This window comes from Brienomyrus brachyistius, chromosome 1 (assembly GCF_023856365.1).
Source record: "Brienomyrus brachyistius isolate T26 chromosome 1, BBRACH_0.4, whole genome shotgun sequence".
Classification (NCBI taxonomy): domain Eukaryota; kingdom Metazoa; phylum Chordata; class Actinopteri; order Osteoglossiformes; family Mormyridae; genus Brienomyrus; species Brienomyrus brachyistius.
The window spans coordinates 45,164,194-45,183,559 of record NC_064533.1 but is presented as its reverse complement, the minus strand read 5'-3'; the positions used below and the strand labels follow the sequence as shown (position 1 = coordinate 45,183,559).

At 39.8% G+C, this 19,366-nt stretch overlaps 1 protein-coding gene across 1 annotated transcript in view; it reads left to right on the top strand.

The window, feature by feature from the left end:
* The window catches only part of itgbl1 (integrin, beta-like 1), a 46,194-nt gene that overhangs the window by 12,809 nt on the left and 14,019 nt on the right, over positions 1 to 19,366 (top strand). The window contains exons 3-7 of the mRNA XM_049006090.1: positions 5,017 to 5,163; positions 5,877 to 5,999; positions 7,624 to 7,764; positions 9,906 to 10,046; positions 11,574 to 11,720. Coding sequence (XP_048862047.1) covers positions 5,017 to 5,163; positions 5,877 to 5,999; positions 7,624 to 7,764; positions 9,906 to 10,046; positions 11,574 to 11,720 — 699 coding nt within the window. The remainder of the gene's footprint in view (positions 1 to 5,016; positions 5,164 to 5,876; positions 6,000 to 7,623; positions 7,765 to 9,905; positions 10,047 to 11,573; positions 11,721 to 19,366) is intronic.

Sequence of the window (19,366 nt, the reverse complement as noted above, 5' to 3'; positions counted from 1 at the left end):
TTTCGGGGTATGATGTCTATGTGGACTTTGTAGGCTTCATGCTTTGATGGTTCGCGCAATTAATCTTGCGATTTTAGCAAAAGAAGAACATTTCTAGGCTGCATTGGAAGGAGCCTTTGAAATGGGATGGCCTTGCTGCACTGCTGTGACACATTTGGTCTTTGAATGCAGCCTTAGAGAAGGATGCAGCACCTGAATTCAGGGCACAGCCTATTACGTCTCGTATACTATGTTAGCACACAATTTAGTGTGGAATTGTATGATTTTGGATGCAGTCTTGGTCATTCGTTCAATGTATGCATATATGTTCAGTCCCAGGTTTAGTTTCCAGCAAATCATATGCTCACTTACTGTACAGCATGCCATTAGCAGGATGGTCAACTCCCACGAGAAATCTGATGGCAAATCTATGTGATTCCATTATAAACCTAAAATTAGGTATAGCATTGGCTTGGGTTGCAAATCCTACAGACTATTTACAAGGTAATAGAACTTTTACATATATGTAAATATGTGTGAATTTGTGTGCAGTCTCAAATTGAAAATCTCACTCCTGCCTGGTGACCAAAGTTGAGAACACTGCCATACTGCTGCCTCATTGGCTTCACTGGCCATAGTCGAGGAGGGAAGCAACAGTTACATCATATTTTTCAGGATAAATAGAAGAAGGAAAAGAACTAATCTTTGCAGGGAAGTGAATATGACTGTACAGTTCCTGCAAGGGGCTGCGTCCCCACGAACCAATCGTTTGTGAACATCATATCATTATTACTGACTATGCTAAAAGCAAATATTACTTTTGCATTTTTTAAGTTTAATTGCCGTGTCATGTTTCAAAAATTCAAGTGCTATTTAACCACAAGATATGTACAATGCCAATATCAAATGAAAATAAGTTTTAGATCACATTTTTAGTTTCTTTTGTATTAATTGCTATGAACATAACGACAAACATGCTGTCTTTAACATTGTGATCATAAATTCATGGGATAACTAATAAAATAATGGATAGAGCAATTTATTCTGGAATCCCCCTTCAGTATATATGCCTGTGCATGCCTTAGAACTTAGACTAGCACCCCTCCCCACAACCCTGACCACAATAAGCAGTTGGGTGGATGGATGTATGGATGGATGGATGGTGGGATTCTCTACTTAAAACTGTATAGCATTTTAAAACAACGAAGAATATGTTTTGTAAAATTGTAGTAGTCAGTAGCCAGAAGCCATTTGCAATTTGCAGATTCACTTAAGTTGAAACAAATCTTTGTCTTCCATGCATTTCATTTCCTTCCTCAGCTTTACTCTATGTAATGTCAATGGCATTCAGCTCCGCTGGGAACATAGTGCATTCCGGTCAGTTGGAGAGTTTTGCCCAGGGCCTCTTTGGGAATAGGGCTGTCGAACAAATTAATTCTGCGCAGACGATTGCCTCCTCATGACATAGAGGCCCCTGGCAATCCATGTTTCTTCTGAAAACTCTGTGTCAGAACATCCACCCCATGCTGTTAGAAATGTTGGAACTCTGTGGATTTCTAGTATAAGCAGTGAAGCTCAATAAGAAGATGGAGCATTTATACTGTGCAGTATGGTAGCCGACGTCTGTTGTGGCAATCAGTTAAAGTACAGTAGTAGTGAAATATACTGACATTTTATGGGTTTAAGAAAATATTCAAATATTCATACACTTGAATATCACAATATTATGTTTTGTGCTAAGATTTGCTTTTTACTTTGATGTAGCGATGTTCCCCCTAAAATCTAAACTATAATTTGTTGGACAGTGGCAAAAAAAAACAACTGAAGATGCACGATCTATATGACCTGCAATCCTCCTTGAACATAAGCCACCTTGCCACCCAGGTGGTCTGCATATATGGAAAGGAAAAGAAATCCAGAAAGAATGAGAATACTTTTTTGGGAACCAGGAACTTTTGTCATGTTTCCACTGCAGGAACTTGGCATGATTGTAGTTCCTGGTCTTTCTTTTTTTGTCCCTACTCCGGGATAGGTACTACTGGAGTGTGGCTTATAGTGATAAACTTTGCTGATTGGTTGGCCACAAGCACTAGCACTAACATTGAAGTTACACAGAAGTGTGGGAAAAAGAGATAGAAGCAGAAATCCCACCTCTCCCGGAGGTTCCAGGAGTCTCCCGCAAATTGACAGCAGCGCCCTTACACCCACAAATGATGTGTAATATGCCAGAAATCCGTTGTTCAGCTATTATGTGCCAGTAAAATGAGCTGGCAAGAAGTTTTACTGCTGCAAGGCCGCCCACCAGGTCGGCAAATTTTACCGTCAACCTCAAGCCCTGGTTGGCAAATATTACCAGTACCCCTCCCTTATTGGGCAGTATCTATTTTTTTATATCATCCAGACATTATATCGCTCTCAAAAAGACACAACTTAATAATTTAAAGGTAAAGGTCATTTTATTGCGGGAGAGGTGGGGGAGTGGAATGAAGCCAAATTAAATACCCTCACCCCCCATTTCCTATGCCCCTGAGTGTGGGGTAGACCAATAAATCTCCTCACTGTGTGGAACTCCCACAGCCTATGACAGACCGGAATAGAGGATTTTTCATAGTGCAAATCCAAGGATGTCAGTGTGCCTGGCTAAGTGAAACAGTCCTTGACAGGCCAGCCGTCCAGCCTCCTTAATACCATCACAGCCAGACACACAGGCGACCCTGAAACAGCCACAGGCAATAATACATATGTAATTAACCGACCAGCATATAAAAAAGCAGCATGGTTTTTTTTCTTTAGTTTTACATCATATTTTCATTCACCAAAAACAATTATATTGTAGAACTGTATGATGTGTCCTGGAAATGTATGCACAGGAAATACATGTGCTTATGATAGGCACTCTACTACTGATCTACACCCGCTATCGGTACTTGATTTCTGCTTCTATGTATTTACCCCTATTTCCATTTCACTCTGATATGAAGTATTAAATTACCGGAAAACGTGTCCAGTAAATTGACCTGTTGTGGATGTAGAAATGTATGACACTGATTTTCTCCAACTTACAAAAAAAACCACAATTGTGATTATTTTAAAGGAGACCAATATCTTGCCGATAAATTTGTTTTTGTTAAGGCAAATAGAGTATAATATAATTTCACAATATTGTAGATACTGTATAATGGTGAGAGTATTGCAATGATGGAACTGAATATAACCTAGGAAAAAAATGTACATTTGAGCAGGTTGATTCGCAAATGAAGGTACTGTATATTTCCTTTATGTAAATCCCTTTATGTAAGACAAAGTCTTTTCGATATAGAACTGTTGAATGTAATCTTTAATTTGTAGGTTTATTATGAAAAATCTAAGCTACACTTTTGAGCAATGGGGTTTTGAGCAATAAATAAGTAACTTTTACCCACAATGCAGCTGAATATCAGGCACAAATACTACAGTATTTAAAAATTCCTTAATCAACTCTTCCTGATTCATTCTGCGTATACAATAATAACTTCACAGATGACAATGAGCCTTAAAGGACTAATCCTGAAACTGATATCATAGGATATCATAAGATACGATATGGATATTATAAGAAAGCAATATCATAAGAAAAGGATAAGATAAGGATATCATACGATAAGCTGATCATCTCCCATCCACTATCTCATCCAAATTCATAAGCGACATTGTTTGTTGGATTAAGCTCATCTGATACCTAATAATCCTTGTTTTGCAATAGAAACACAGCCAAAACTACTTGATTTAACAATAAACTCGGGGATTTAAAATGCCACACTTACAGACGCATGCAAGAAGATGTCAAGGTTGGAGAGTATTATTCAGTTGGCCTTCTTTGTCAGTTCATAACCTATTGAATTTAAGATTGCTGTTTGAGTTGGAACACGCTCCTGAAGTGTTATTTATGATACCTACAATATAAATAAAGAATAAAAATCACCTCATTTATATGGAGAAGTGACTTTCTTTCTTTTTGAGTAATGCCTTGTGGGTTTAGGATTGTACTTGTTTGTGAAAATCGAGATAAAAAGATACCTTTGCACCAGATTACCTAATCTGGGTTTCCGGAATTCAGAGATAGCACTGTGTTGAAGACAAAGTAATCATATCATGTAAGAGGAATTACTCTGTTGTTGTTCATTGCTGTAACATTGAGTATCCTGCTCATGCTAAATTATTCAGGCATTTTGATTATATTAGATTAAACCTGTTTCTGTCTATCAGAGCTTTATTCTCCGTAACTTACTGTACCACTGATCAAAAGTCAAATGCGGAAAAAATCGGAAAGTCAAATACATGTATTTCAATCAGTTAATTTATCTGGTAACTGATGATTCTTCCCGAAGGAGAAGCCACAGAAGAAGTGTCTAGCACTCGTGGTTAGGGATTTGTGTTCATTATCAAAAGGTCAAATCCAATATCCAGCAGAGTAATCATATAACCACTGGCTCCTTGAGTAAGATCCTTAACCCCTATTGTTCCAGGGACCGGTTGACTTTGCTTTCTCACTTGTATGTCACTTTGGACAAAAGTGCCTGATAAATAAAAGTAAGTACTGTAACAATGTGTATCTACTTTATTTGTGTTGAGCTGTCGTGCAAGTACACTGGAGAGCCATTGACAACTGGAGATAAATTTGTGTTTGAGCATACTTGACTAATAAACCTGATTGGGGAGCCCTTGGCAAGCTATAATGATGCCCCCCCCATCCCCCACCCCCTTGCACGAGGACCAAGAGAAATAGGCCAGCAAGCCGGCACCTCCTCAGAAGATGGTGCCCTAGGCGGCTGCTTGTATCACCTAATGAGCTGATTGACACTTTTTTCAGCTCACTGACTATGCCAAAGTATTCCCTGTGGCCCTCGATTTTATCGTCAGATAGAGTAGATTTATATCCATCTTTATGTTGGTTGCCTTCCAGGGTGATGCAGTAATGCATGATCCACACAGAGAACTCTGAACATGTGAGTATGTTTTCACTAAAATATTTTCTTCTTTTTGTATCACGTTCATCAGGTCACGGTACCTGTGACTGTGGGAAATGCATGTGTGAGGAGAGCTGGTTTGGCGAAGCCTGCCAGTATAAAGAAGACTGTAACCTTTCGAAGAGAAAAAGTAAAGAGTTATGCCGAAACACTCAAGGAGTAATCTGTTCAAATGCAGGCAAGTTCTTGGCAACTAACTTTAGTTCATTCAGAATCGCTTTTGAACCGATCTTTGCTTTTTATGTTCATGCTCTGCTGTTTTTTCTGTTATTATTTGCTTCTGTAGAAAGAGAATCGGTTGAATGGCTGGTATTTGAACACTGAGACTTGGTTGAATGGCAGGTATTTGAACACTGAGACTTGGTTGAATGGCAGGTATTTGAACACTGAGACTTGGTTGAATGGCAGGTATTTGAACACTGAGACTTGGTTGAATGGCAGGTATTTGAACACTAAGACTTGGTTGAATGGCAAGTATTTGAATACTGAGACTTGATTGATTGGCAGGTATTTGAATAGATGGGGGGGCTGAATCTTTACTCGGGGGGGGCAATGGCAAACATATATAAGTTATTCATAACTTAAGCCAATAAATACACATTTATTTGGGAGGGGCTGAAAATATTATAAATGGGCTAAAATACACCTAATGACGCCCCTATATTTGAAGAAAACATTCTGGTATGTGGGCTTGTTGTCTGCCTGAAAGCCCAGTAGCCCACATGTAGGTAATGTGTAAGTCACCCCTGTCCACCGCCATAGTTCTCAGCAGGCAGCAAAGAGCGCTGTGGAGAGCTGCCTTGCAGACGCTGCACCGCATGGGCAGCCCGGTCACTAGCAAATGACCTTCTGGGCCCAGAATCTCAGCCTCCCATGTATCTGTGTCTGCAGGATCCTGTCACTGTGGCAGCTGCATATGTCAAAACCCGGATGGCCGGGGTCTTATCAGTGGGAGGTTCTGCGAGTGCAACGACGGCGAATGCCTCGATGAGGAGACCGGTGAGATGTGTGGAGGTATGCCTGCGACCACAAGCTGCTGTCCAGACTCTGCATAATAGTGTGTGATGTTAACTTATGGCAGGCCATTTGCTGTAGGGTTTCTGTCACCAGTTTTATTCCTCCAGGTGCATAATTATGTGAAATTTCAGTAGTAGAGTTATGATTATAGTGCCTATTGGAATTTTTGACCTCTATTGGTACTTTCATGACCTAAGAGTTTTATTAGTGAGCTATAACAAAATTATAAAACATTTAAAAAAACATTTTGGACTAAAAAAACCATTGGACTTGGGGGCGGAATGTGACTCAGTGGACTAAGCCTGTGTGCCTGTAATCAGAAGGTTGCCAGTTCAAACCCACCCTCAGCCTGTGGGTCCTTGAACGAGGCCCTTAACCCCCAGCTCCCTGGGCGCCGCTACGGGTGGCAGCCCTTCAAGGCCAGCTTACTCTTGCCTACAAAGAGCAAGCTGGAGGAGGTGTAAAGAGAATTTACCCACGGGGGGATCAATAAAGTACTGTATCTATTATTATTATATGTATAATAAGCCTAGAAGCAAAGAGCTGCCTTTAGTATCCATACAGTTTTTTGAATGGGCGAATGCTTTAAAAACGCCAGTCTGAATAATATACTATATTGTGTCATGTATTCCAAGCAAAGATTTCCGTTTCAAAACACTTCTCAAAGTTCTGTAAGGATTCTAGGTCATAATTGCTACTCAGAAGAGCAGCGGTACTATCATCTGATGCTGAAGACACTGAGTGGTACTACCATCTGATGCTGAAGGAGTTTGTTAGCATAAAGGAAAAATGAATGGAGAGGATAAACAGTTTAGCTTCAGTATTACATATGGAATGGACATTCACCACTCGATAGGATAGTAAAGCAAAGAACACAATCAAAAAGGCTAATAAAATACCCATTCAAGACACAAACACAAGTGAGAAACAGTAGCAAGAAGATTACCAACCTGATTCACTTATCTGTAGGATGTATGTAACTTTTCGGTATTTAATTAAAATGCTTTAACTACTTTTACACTGAAAATGACTTATTGTCTTTCTATAATTGTAACCCATTTTTTCAAAGTACGTTCATGACTGTGTGTTAAGTTTGTCCGATATTCTGGGCCATTAAAACTAAATTTAAAAGCAGGAAAAGTATTTAAACAGGATATGAAGTTCAAGTATTTAAACAGGATATGCCATAATTTCAAAAGAAAAGCAGAAATATTCTTCATAAAAGGTGAATTTACTTACAGTATACAGTGTCAAGATGAAATGTGTTATATATTAAATTATTGTTATGAAAATTGAAATATTGTAATGAAATGTTATCCACTTGACATTTTTCCCTTCCTTGAGGTTATTCTGCTTTGCCATTTTGCTCTTTTACTGGCTATGTAATGAAATACTTTGGCATTTTATTATATAAAATGCTTTTATTGGTTTTATTCATTAAGAAGAAATTACTTATGCAACCAACACAAACACAGTCATGGAAAATTCCCCCTTTACGATAATGAGAACCAAACATGAATTTTCTTAAATTTGCAGCGACTGGGAAGTTTTAACTCAGATGGAAAACTGTCTAAAGGGAGGAAAAAATGGTGGAACTTATCTGTTCGCTCTCTGGTTTCAGGCCATGGAAAGTGTTACTGTGGAAACTGTTACTGTGCGGCTGGTTGGCATGGAGATAAATGTGAATTCCAGTGTGACATCAGCCCATGGGAGAGCAAGAGGAGATGCACATCTCCAGGTGGCAAGATTTGTAGCAACCGAGGTACATATTTAAAAAAGCACTTTAAATTCAGGAGCTGTTGTCAGACTAAGATGCTAAAAATGGCATCAAATGAAGATCATGTCAATATGTCTGAACTAATTGTACCACCTCCTCAGAAACTTCTTTGGACTTCTACAATTGTACAATGACGTTTTAAGAAATTTTACATTTCTAATTCACTGGAAGAACTTTTTCAAAGAGGTTTTCAAATTTCAGGTCCAGAAAGTAAAAATCCAGACCATGATTTAGTTTCAACCAACCAGTAGAGTACTCTGTAATTCTGACTCTATACTCAACTGCTTGGTTGAAACTAAATCATGGTCTGGATTTTTACTTTCTGGACCTGAAATTTCCACCCATTTCACTTATCACATTCTACTTAATAAGGCCTAAATGTTTTATGTATTCTGAGACTCAGTGTCCTCCAAAAGTGTGAGCTTGATCTTCCCTTGGTGTTTGACTAATCATGAGGATTGTGCTCTACCTCAAAGAATTATCAGGCTTTTCTAACTGCAGTTACCCCAGTAGATCATTGGGGTGCATTAAACAGTCTACTTTCCTCTCAGCTTTTGCAAAGGCACAGTGAAGCAGAGGACATGTACTGTAGTGTAACAATGATAGTTTCCAGCAAATTAACAAAATGTCAAACATATTTATATGTAGTGAGAGAAACTACTAAAACAGTTAGATATGTTTTGTGTACCAAGAGTTGTTTATGTTAATCTCATATCAAGGGAACAAAAACAGAAGTAGGTCAGACTCAGTATTACACTACATCGTACATGTAAAATCAACTGCATTTATGGACGCATGATACCACAGGGGACTGACACAGAATTGGTGGGGGGGGGGGGGGGGTGCTCTGTGATACAGCAGAAGTAGGTCAAACTCCACCTCCTTAGGTGAGCACTAGGGTTTCCCTTTTACTGAGAAATTCCACAGTCATGGCTGCAGCTCATCAGCCCATTTACCAAAGCAGGCCGACAGTTGGAAGTTTGCGTCACATGAATCCGACTCCCAGCTACCAAAGGGAGAAAAGATTAGTTGGTGCCCATTCAGCCAGAGGCCTTTAATTCAAAAGAGACGCAGCAGCAGAACTTTAGCGCATGTGGATCGATGATTATTTTCATTTCAGGAGCAGGTTCTAATCCACCCACAGCCTCAAGTGCTAATACCTGGACTAATAGCAGAGTGTGAATTGAATTTCATTCTCTCTGAAATAAGAAAATATAGTAAGTAGACCCCTCTAGATGGTCACCACATCCCGGTACTTCTTATCCCTGGCAAATGAAAGGATTCTGATTCTAAAGTCGGTCGCCTTGGTCACTAAGAGCTACTCTGTGAACGAAGGGTCACTCTCAGTACTTTAATTGGTTTCCTGTTCAGTACATTAGCTTAATGCTTACTCTTATACTCCTGCCTCAAAAAAATAATATTAGCTGATTTTCTCACAGGGATGGCATGGTGGTCTGGTCACCTCAGACTTCTGGAGATCTGGGTTTCATTACTCGCTCCAGCTGTATGGAGTTTGCATGTTCTCCCCATGTCATCGCAGGGTTTCCTCCAGCTACTCCGGTTTCCCTCCCGCAGTCCAAAGACACGCTAAGGTGCTAAGACGAATTGGAGTTACCACACTATCCATAGGTGTGAATGTGTGTGTGTCTCGTGTGAGTGTGTCCTGTGACAGGTTGGTGCCCCATCCTGGGTTGTTCCCTGCCTTGTGCCTGATTTTTCTGGGATAGGCTCCGGATTCCCACAACCCTGCATAGGACAAATGGTTCTGGAAAACGAATTAATGGATTTGTCAAAAGTCTATCTGAAAGTTCTTTTCGTTAAAATATATTGACATTGTGACATTGGGTAATTTGTTGGACATTTTATTGTTTCTTACTTCCCAACGCATATTTACGAATCCAAAATCAGCTGTATAGCAGACAGAAATAAAAGAATACTTATGCAATGAATCGCAGAAGTAGAGCACCCTTTGACGTCTGATTGTGAAAGACATGGAAATACTGATTAATGAGGGTTAAATATAATACTGACACCATGGATATTATAGCAAACTACTTCTCTGTGGAGAGAGGGCAGCTGTGCAGCAGCACGTCGACGCGCATTAACGCCATCATCTATGTCCACAGGGACATGCATCTGTGGGGAATGCACCTGCTACGATGTAGACCCCTCTGGCGAGTGGGGGGACATTCACGGAGAAACCTGTGAGTGTGACGAGAGGAGCTGCCACTCCGTTTACGACAGATACTCAGACGACTTCTGCTCTGGTAAGGGGGGGGGGGGGGGACACTTCCGTTTGCCTCAGATTTGCAGGATAAATGCAGATATGAATTTCAAGATGATACGACGGAGACAGACGGAGCAGCCCATCGGAGAATCCATTTCTTTTTACTATCCTGTCCAAGTTTCTCTTGCACTATCCGTTGTGTGGTAATACATAATTTCTCTGTAATTGATTCTGAGCTGCCAGTAGCATTTCTTTGGTACGCTGAATTATCAATGCATTGCTTTCTCTTCAAATTTAAAATTACAGTGTTAATTTTAAATCATTTTTCCTAATACAGAGCACACTTTGCATTATAAGACATAGATCCTACACATTGTTTTTGAACTTGCTGACCTTGAAATCATTCTTTGCACGAGATACATTTCTGTTTTAATTCCAGAGAACAGAGAAGAAATTGCCTGGTAAAGACTTTACATATTTAATATCCTGGTTATTCCAAAAACAATGTTCCCCACAATGTAATAAAAACCTGTTATTTTGACGTTGTGGGGACCGTTTTTCAGGTCCCCACAAAGATCTGTGAATGCAATCAAAAAACTAAAAAGTCTTATATTTTGTTTGGTTATTTATGGTTATGGTTAGGGCTGGGTAGGGGCTAAGGTTGTCATGTTGGGACTAGAGTTTTCCCCATAGAAATGAATGGAGAATCCCCACAAAGATATAATTACAAACCTGTGTGTGCGTGTGTCCAAAACACAAAAAAAGTTTGGTAACAATTTACCTTAAGTGCTCCTTCATAATGCATTTATAATGCATCCACATAATATTCATAAGCAGCATGTACTGTAAGCATACCTTAAAATCTTCAAGCATTGCATTCATAATATTTCAATAAACGAGACGACAACCGTAATATACAATAACATTAATATACATTAATGACAAACAAGCATTATGAAGCACCTCATGTTTAATGAATGCTGTATAAATGCATTATGAAGGTGCACTAAATCTAAATTGACACCGGTTTAAATTAATATATTTTACTCTTAAACAAACAAACATGATGTAAAACAGCCATTATAAACAATGTTCAGAGGAATTGCACTGCTCTGTGACATATTTGAATACATTTTAGAAAGTACACTAATTTAATTATACCTGTAAATTATGGCATATATATTATAAATTATTAAGCATTGAGGAAGCAAGTAGTATGAATAGTGCATCTATGATAACAAATTGCATGTTATATTATGTTTGTGAATTTGTGTCATCATCAAGCGTTGTAATCCAGGTTTCCAGATATTCTTTTGGGGAATTTCTATAACATCGAGAAACATGTCAGTTTTCTAATAAGCTTAAAAATAACCCTCCATCAATCCCATCATCTCCATACATCCCCATTAGTGAAGATCATAGGTAGAGCCTAATTCCCTCGCAGCCACTGACATAGGCATGGCTGAAGCCAGCCTTAAGTCTACAAGGCTGCCAGCTCTGAAGCTCGTGGACAATCAATCCTTTTTTATCTCTCTTTTTTTTCTCTCTCTCCTTCTGCGGAGTGAAGGTCATGGACAGTGCAACTGTGGGAGATGTGATTGCACGGACGGCTGGGTTGGGAAGAAATGCGAGCATCCACTTTCATGTCACCTGTCCCCTGAGGCCAGTCTGAGGCGGTGTCAGGGAACGTCCATCATACCGTGCTCCGGCAGAGGTAAATAACCTGGGCCTCTTTACCACGCTTTGCGCCAACATAGGCTTCACCCTGTTTGAGTGTGGGCGAAATTATTGGAAAGAGGCTCCCTATAGAAGGACCAAGAATTATGTGGATATCTCTCCATCATACACAGCTAAGGTTTATAGTTGAGTGTAAGTAATGTCACGTGAAGAGTAGCCATTCCAGATCTCATACGATAGCCAGAGAGCTGCTTCAGAAAGCCGCAAAAGAATGGTTCTGCAGTGTTAATGAAATAATTTTAGGTGCTACAAAAACACTTGAAACTTCTTATGAGCCACAGAACAGGATAAGCAGTGGATGGGATAGATGGATGGATGGATGGATGGATGCATTGATAGATGGACTTTTTTTTTTTAATCTGTGATATTATCTGACACTGCAGCACTAATACTTCGTCACTATGCAGTATTAGCCAGGTCAGATCTGTGACACGCCGGCAGGCCTTTCTCCTGCCCACCGAGTGGACAGCGCCTAAGTGCCAGTTGGTGCGAAAATGAATTTGGCCTGTTGTCAGCAAACATCCCCCCACTGTTTCTGGGGGGGGTGAGATAAGGGGCCTGGAAGACATGACAGCGAGTCACGGCACAGCTTGGATGAACATAGAAGAGAGTATGATGACGGATGTGGATATCACATGTTCTGCATGTTCTCGTGTTCCATAGGGAAGGAACCTGATCATGGAGGGAAATAATTAACTGCACATTGCTTTCTGAAGTCTGCAAGTAATAATAGTAATAAGTCATTGCAGTTCTTGGCGTGTTAGTTGGTCTGCGGTATAATTACTGATAGTAGCTGTCTGAGTGTCTGGAGCAAGTCGGTAAAACAATAGTGTGAATTTATGAGTTACTCACTACTCATTCTGTGTTGTCAGGGCTGGTGTGACCCAGCACCATGCAGGCTGGATTAACCATGGTTAGCACAGTGGTTTTATATGACTAGGTAACCTGTACGACCAGACAATGTCTGCATAGGTTGGTTGACTACATCGATCTATATCCATCTTCCAACCACTTATGCAGGTGAAGGTGGCAGCAGGGACTAGAACCTACTGCACACAGCACGGTGCAGCAGGCAGAGGTACATCCAGGAGCGGAGGCCAGTAGCTTTAACCAGTAACTGGATGCAAACGAAAGGGTTTTTGGTCATATTTGTATTGAAATACGAGCCACACAAAATGTGTCAGAACCAAGCATGAGAAAAGTCAGCCAGAATCAAAACACCCTGAAGACTTGCTTCGTACTAGAGAAGTGGATAATAAAAGTAAAGATCTTCCAGTGTTACCAAGTGAGACTTTAATAGTGGAACAACCAACCAATGACAGTGAGTGGAGGAGAATCAGCTGTATGATGAGCTGACGTGTTCCCGGACAATGAGGTATAAGATAAAATTAAATTGTTTTTGATGTATGAGATGTTTCACATTTTGTTAGCACTGTTGCCTCACACCTCTGGGACCCAGGTTTGAGTCCCCGCCTGGGTTACGTGTGTGGAGTTTGCATGTTCTCCCCATGTCGTCGTGGGGTTTCCTCCGGGTACTCCGGTTTCCCCCCACAGACCAAAAACATGCTGAGGCTAATTGGAGTTGCTAAATTGCCCATAGGAATGCATGTGTGAGTGACTGGTGTGTGAGTGTGCCCTGCGATGGGCTGGCCCCCCATCCTGGGTTGTTCCCAGCCTCGTGCCCATTGCTTCCGGGATAGGCTCTGGACCCCCCGCGACCCAGTAGGATAAGCGGTTTGGAAAATGGATGGATGGATGGATGGATTTTTTTTTATTATTATTACATTTCAGTATACTATGCACATCTTGGCTATGAAGGAATGGGGGGGATGGGGTTTGCAAGATTACAACATTTTTGACAAATGTCACACAAATAGTTCTATAATCATAATATTTGCAGTATATTATTCAGACAGAAAATAAATATATTTATTGACTAAATTTTATGTAGTTGCTGCCTGAAGTAATTGTCCTATAGTAACGCTACTGCTTTAGTAAAACACCATTAAAAGCAGTAACATTTAAAGTGTGACAGTGTGCGAGTATAACAGAGAGAATGCTAGTGAGTAATGCTAGTGAGTAATGCGAGTATAACAGAGAGAATGCTAGTGAGTAATGCGTGACAGTGTGCGAGTATAACAGAGAGAATGCTAGTGAGTAATGCATGACAGTGTGCGAGTATAACAGAGAGAATGCTAGTGAGTAATGCATGACAGTGTGCGAGTATAACAGAGAGAATGCTAGTGAGTAATGTGTGACAGTGTGCGAGTATAACAGAGAGAATGCTAGTGAGTAATGCGTGACAGTGTGCGAGTATAACAGAGAGAATGCTAGTGAGTATTGTGTGACAGTGTGCGAGTATAACAGAGAGAATGCTAGTGAGTAATGCATGACAGTGACTTGAAACTGGAAAATGGATGAAAGACGGAGAAAGGATCTTTGTCATTTTTGTGGTGTTTTTCATTTTCCTGTTGTTGGAGCTAGCCTTTGTTTTGCTATGGGTAGGTAGGGTAGTGACATTATTTAAAGTGGAATAAATCAACTTGCAGATGTTGACTGGCAGAAAGATATGTTGCTGAAGTGCCTTGTGATGATTAGCAATCTATTAAAATCTAAATGATTTGAATAATGGCTGATTGCAATCACTCTCTTCCAATTCCCTAATCTGATTCTCCTCTCCTTACCACTGAAGAAAATGATTACCGAATGGAGAAAAGTCACTTAACAGTCAACTACAGTAAATGTCACCTAACACTGGCAACTGTCTGGAGAAAATCCGTGGGGTGACAGAAGGTGTACACCTCTGCCTGAAAAAAACTTTTATCAACCCTTACCTCATGACAAGTTTGACATTTTACAGATAGCATTGCCGTTTAAATATAACCTAATTTATAAGTTTTGCTGGACAGTGTTACTCCACGGGTTTATCTAAACAGCGGTATAATTTAATGTTTGTTGGGTGTTTAACAGAATTAAATATAGAATGAGAACTGGCCATTACAGAACTGGACATAGGAGCTGTGTATCTGAAGTCCATTCTGTTGCCCTGTCTTCAGGTGCAGGGCAGTTAACCAGTGTTAGGGAGAGTAACATGCCGTCTGTGGGCCCTGAACATGACAAAAGCAGGTACCAAACACTGATACTTCATCATATCCTTGTGACCCTGTATAAGCCCTTAGAAGATGATAGATGGATATTTACATTAGCAAGTTGTTTATTATTTTTATTAGTAAAAAGGGAGATATTCAAATCCACACATTGTGAATATACTGTCGAACTGATACTGTCCTTTGCATACTTTCAAAGTGCTGTACAGTGTATGCATTATGTGCTCCTTGAAAGCTCAAAAGATGGGTAAATACAATTTCTTTTGTGCTTCTGTGAGAATTATGTAGAGATGGGAAACTTTTACATCGTGTAGTGTGTGGAAAAGCTACACAGAGGAACAAAAATTGAGCATTATTTTGCTGTGTATTACTGTACAACCATTTAAGTAACATTTGGCTGACATTTGGCTGACCAGTCTATCTTTCAATACACAACTTCTAAACGAAAGTGATTTACTCCCTCATCCCGTTCATTTCCTCTGGGCATTCAGGGGTTCGTTCTTTTGATATAGTTGAAAATGTAGCAGTTATCTTAAAATCTTCTATCATTAGCAAGATGCTGGACGTTGACCATCTAACCATCATAGGCTGGTACCCTTTTAGTTGCCCATTTCAAAGGCAGAGTGCTACACTCTTCGCTTTGCCTTCCCATGGCAGAACAAAAAACAAAGTCAAAACATAAACAAATATACAAAATATAAGCAAACTGGAGGGCAAAACCTCAGCAGCAGTTTAATAAAGCGATTACATCTCTGTGCATCATCAACTTACAGTGGGAAGAAAAGTCATAAGTCAGAAAAAAGGAGATTTATAAAAGCACATCAGTCTAAGGCAGGGTTAGGCTTTATGTGGGGATCAATCCATTAGTGTGGGGGTGCGAGGCTGCACTGATACCCAGCGCTAATGTACATCCTATGACAAAGATTGTCTTGGTTTAAGGGTCTTCGTATCCTTAGTTATGTGGCATTCTGGTTTGCTTCATTCCTGGTTTAATGTACATTCCTTAATTTGCTCAATACCGTAGGTAGAAGTTGAGAGTCATGGATATTCTATGTATGTTTGGTTTTATACATGATGTTCATGAAGTTGGACATGGTGGGCGGCACTAATTGCCACTTGCGTCCTGCATTGGGATTTTGAATCCTGTCTCCACTCTGTCTGTGTGGGGTTTCTTCCCATTTTGTTGTGCTGGTTTCCTTCTGAATTCCAAATACATGAGATTAGAGTTATAGTCATCTTTCAGTTGGCCATAATGAGGGAACTGCAGTCTCCAGGCATCCTGACCAGGTTGTACCCCATGGTGCCTGGGATAGATCCTAGGAGCCCCTGTGATGCTGTACTATCACCTGATACCTCTGGGATTCAAGGCTTCACCAGGGTTCCATGTGTGTGGAGTTTGCATGTTCTCCTGCTGTAGTCATAGGGTTCACTCTTGGTACTCCAGTTTCCTCCCATGGTGAGGTTAATTGGAGTTGCCAAATTGCTCATAGGTGTGAATGGTGTGTCACTGTGCCCTGGGTTGTTCCCTGCCTTGTGCCTGTAGTCTCTGGGATAGGCTCCAGACTCCCTGCAACCGTGAGCAGGAAAAGAGGTAACAGAAAACCTACGGATGGACAAACATAGGTGCAAGTAGCATTACCTCAAATAATCTGTATGCAACTACTGTAATATCTATATGTACGTGTAGTAATTCTCAGATGTTTATAAAGTTTCATTCATTATCCACATAATCAAACATGGCAAAAATCCAACATAAAGAACCAAGCTTTTCTAATGCGAGATTTCGGCAGGAAGGTTGATATATGAAATAATAAGATTATTTGGATTGTCAAAAAAAAAGAGATTAAAATGTAACCGTAATGGGAATTGTTGAGTCTAAGAATTTGAGATTATAAGAATATGAATATCATCTTCAGTATTACTGTATGTACTATAGCAGGACATTAAACTGGAAAATGGACGAAAGACTGAGAAAGGATCTTTGTCGTTTTTGTGTTTTTTATTTTCCTGTTGCTGGAGTTAATATATTTTTATGTATAAAATATATTTTTTCTTTTACTGTAGTTTCATTTTGTGTTTCATATAAAAGCTTATAATTTAAAATAATAATAAAAAAAAAATAAAATACACCAAGTAGAAAGTAAATAGACCCCCAGTTAGAAGGGGCAACTGCAAGGTGAAAGGTAATTGATGAGTCAAATATGTCATGACATCATTTGTTGCTATGGTAGCAGGATCAAGCAGACGGCCTTATCTGGAAAGCAGTCTGGGAGGTTGGCAGGAAGACGCAGGATGTTTTTCTGTCTGCCTCTCGCCTATGCATTTGTGGGTGTCAGAAAATGACAGCTAAAAATGGTGAGGCGGGGCAGGGGGCATGAGGATAATTATCCTATGGCAGTATGCAACTCATTCCAATGCTCTACCAATTTAACGTGAAGTCATCTGAATCTGGAAATGCATATACTTTTTTTGCGATTAAATCTACTGTGCAGCTGACATTTTCCTGCAAATTAATTTTCAAGATCAACTTGTCATAGAGGAATCAACAGAATGTCCACCAATACATGATACATTACCAGAAGGTATCCGTGACACCCCAGCCTACAGAAGCCGTTTAAATAAACTGACAAGAATTCCTAAAATTTAACGATTTCCTTTGGTAATTCTGTATCATTAATATTAATATCAATTTTTCCATAAGGCTGACATTTTTTACTGGTATTTTTTCTTTTTGGTGCTTGACAAATGACGTAGAAGCCTAGTCATGTTCATCAAACTCAGCAGCATGTCCTTTGTTTCGTGTTTGGAACATTAAATCCTGGAAAAGCGTAATTACAACAATGGCAATGTAATTATCAGCGCATTTTCCACATTGGGATGAACTTTGTACCTGACTATAAAACATGTCTAACTCTCACGTCCTGCCATAGCTGACTAACCATGAGTGCATTATGTTGACAACTGAGACAAAGACTTCATGTTAGCAATGTTACTATGGTGACCCTAATGGGCAGGAAAACAACTTGGATTCTGCAGCAGGAGGTGCTTTTCAACGTGCTGAAAGGCTCTAATTACCATCGCTGGTTGGGATTCTGGCACAATGAGTGTGATTACTTTGATGATACGGAAGCGAAAGGACAAGCCTCTCAGCTGCTCGTGTAGTGTTGCTCTGTCAGTGAAAGACAATTCTTTGTAATTATGTGAATTGCCAAGCACCCTCAATAGCTATTCATTTATATCTAACGCTAAAACGGCGCTCTGTGAGAGAAAGTGTTTCTGAGTAGTCTTGTCTTTAAAGTTACATATTTAATAATACCTTCAAACAACGGACAACCATATTATAATTGACCATTAATTGCAATATATATTGCTAATTATGTAATAGACATAATTTAAAAATATATATAATCAGTGTATTTTTATGTTTCTCTGCAAAACTCTTAGGGAACCCAAAGGATATTATTTTAAAATTACGTTAATGTCGGTATAAAACTAATGCCTGTAGAAATGTGTCAGGTAAACCTCAGAGAACACAAGATGTTTGCACTTTTTATTGTATTTCTGTTCATTTGTGTATATTTTTTATGTAAAAATGTGTTTTTTTTCTGAGCAAATATACATTTACTGCACAGATAAGTTTAAACATAATGTCTTTTGCCTGACTAAGACTTCTGCATAGCACCATGCATCCATTTATAACTTTCGTTCAAGATGAAATTATGAACAGAATCACGCACTTAAAATCAGAACAGTCATTGGACTATGGAAGGGTTTAACCTGCGGCCATCACTACCTGGGCATCTGTACTGGGCCTCAAAGAAACGGATCTCAATCCTGTATAAAGACTGAGTACAGCAAACAATGGGTTTACTTCTTACCCAGTGCCAGGAAATCCACACTTCCTCAAACTATCATTCCGTTGTCCATTCAGCCATTACACATCTACAACAGTCACATACCCTAAATAATGGCACTCTGGTTAATCTTCCTGAAGTCTTCCTTGTTACACTTTAGTACCATTTAGCTATAGTCAAGGGCACATTCCAAGTACACCTCCCTGGAATGCAATGTCCCCTAATTCACTGCACGAGCAGATGAATGAGAATTGATATCAGTGTGATCACCGGTGTGTTTCCTTGGAAGAGGCAGTTTACCAGCAGCAGTGCATTCTCAGGTAGGCAAGTCAACGTCTACCAAGATAGGCCATAATTTATCATAAATTTACCTAATAACCTTGCTATTAGAAAGACCACTTTGCAATATAGTCAATCAACAGTGAGACGCAATAGTCATGTAGCTCCATGGATGCAGTCCAAGAGATAACTGTGGGTGATAATCCAGGATAGATGACTAGCAGAATAAATTCACCTGCGTAGAATCAGAATTTTGCTTTGACAATCAGCACTCAGCAAAGGTTACATGAATGGCTGCTTCAGTGTGCTAAATGGTCGGTGTGTTGTTGGTGTTTTTGGTCTCTGTGTCTCACCAAAAGTAATTAGGTTACCACATGTGGCAG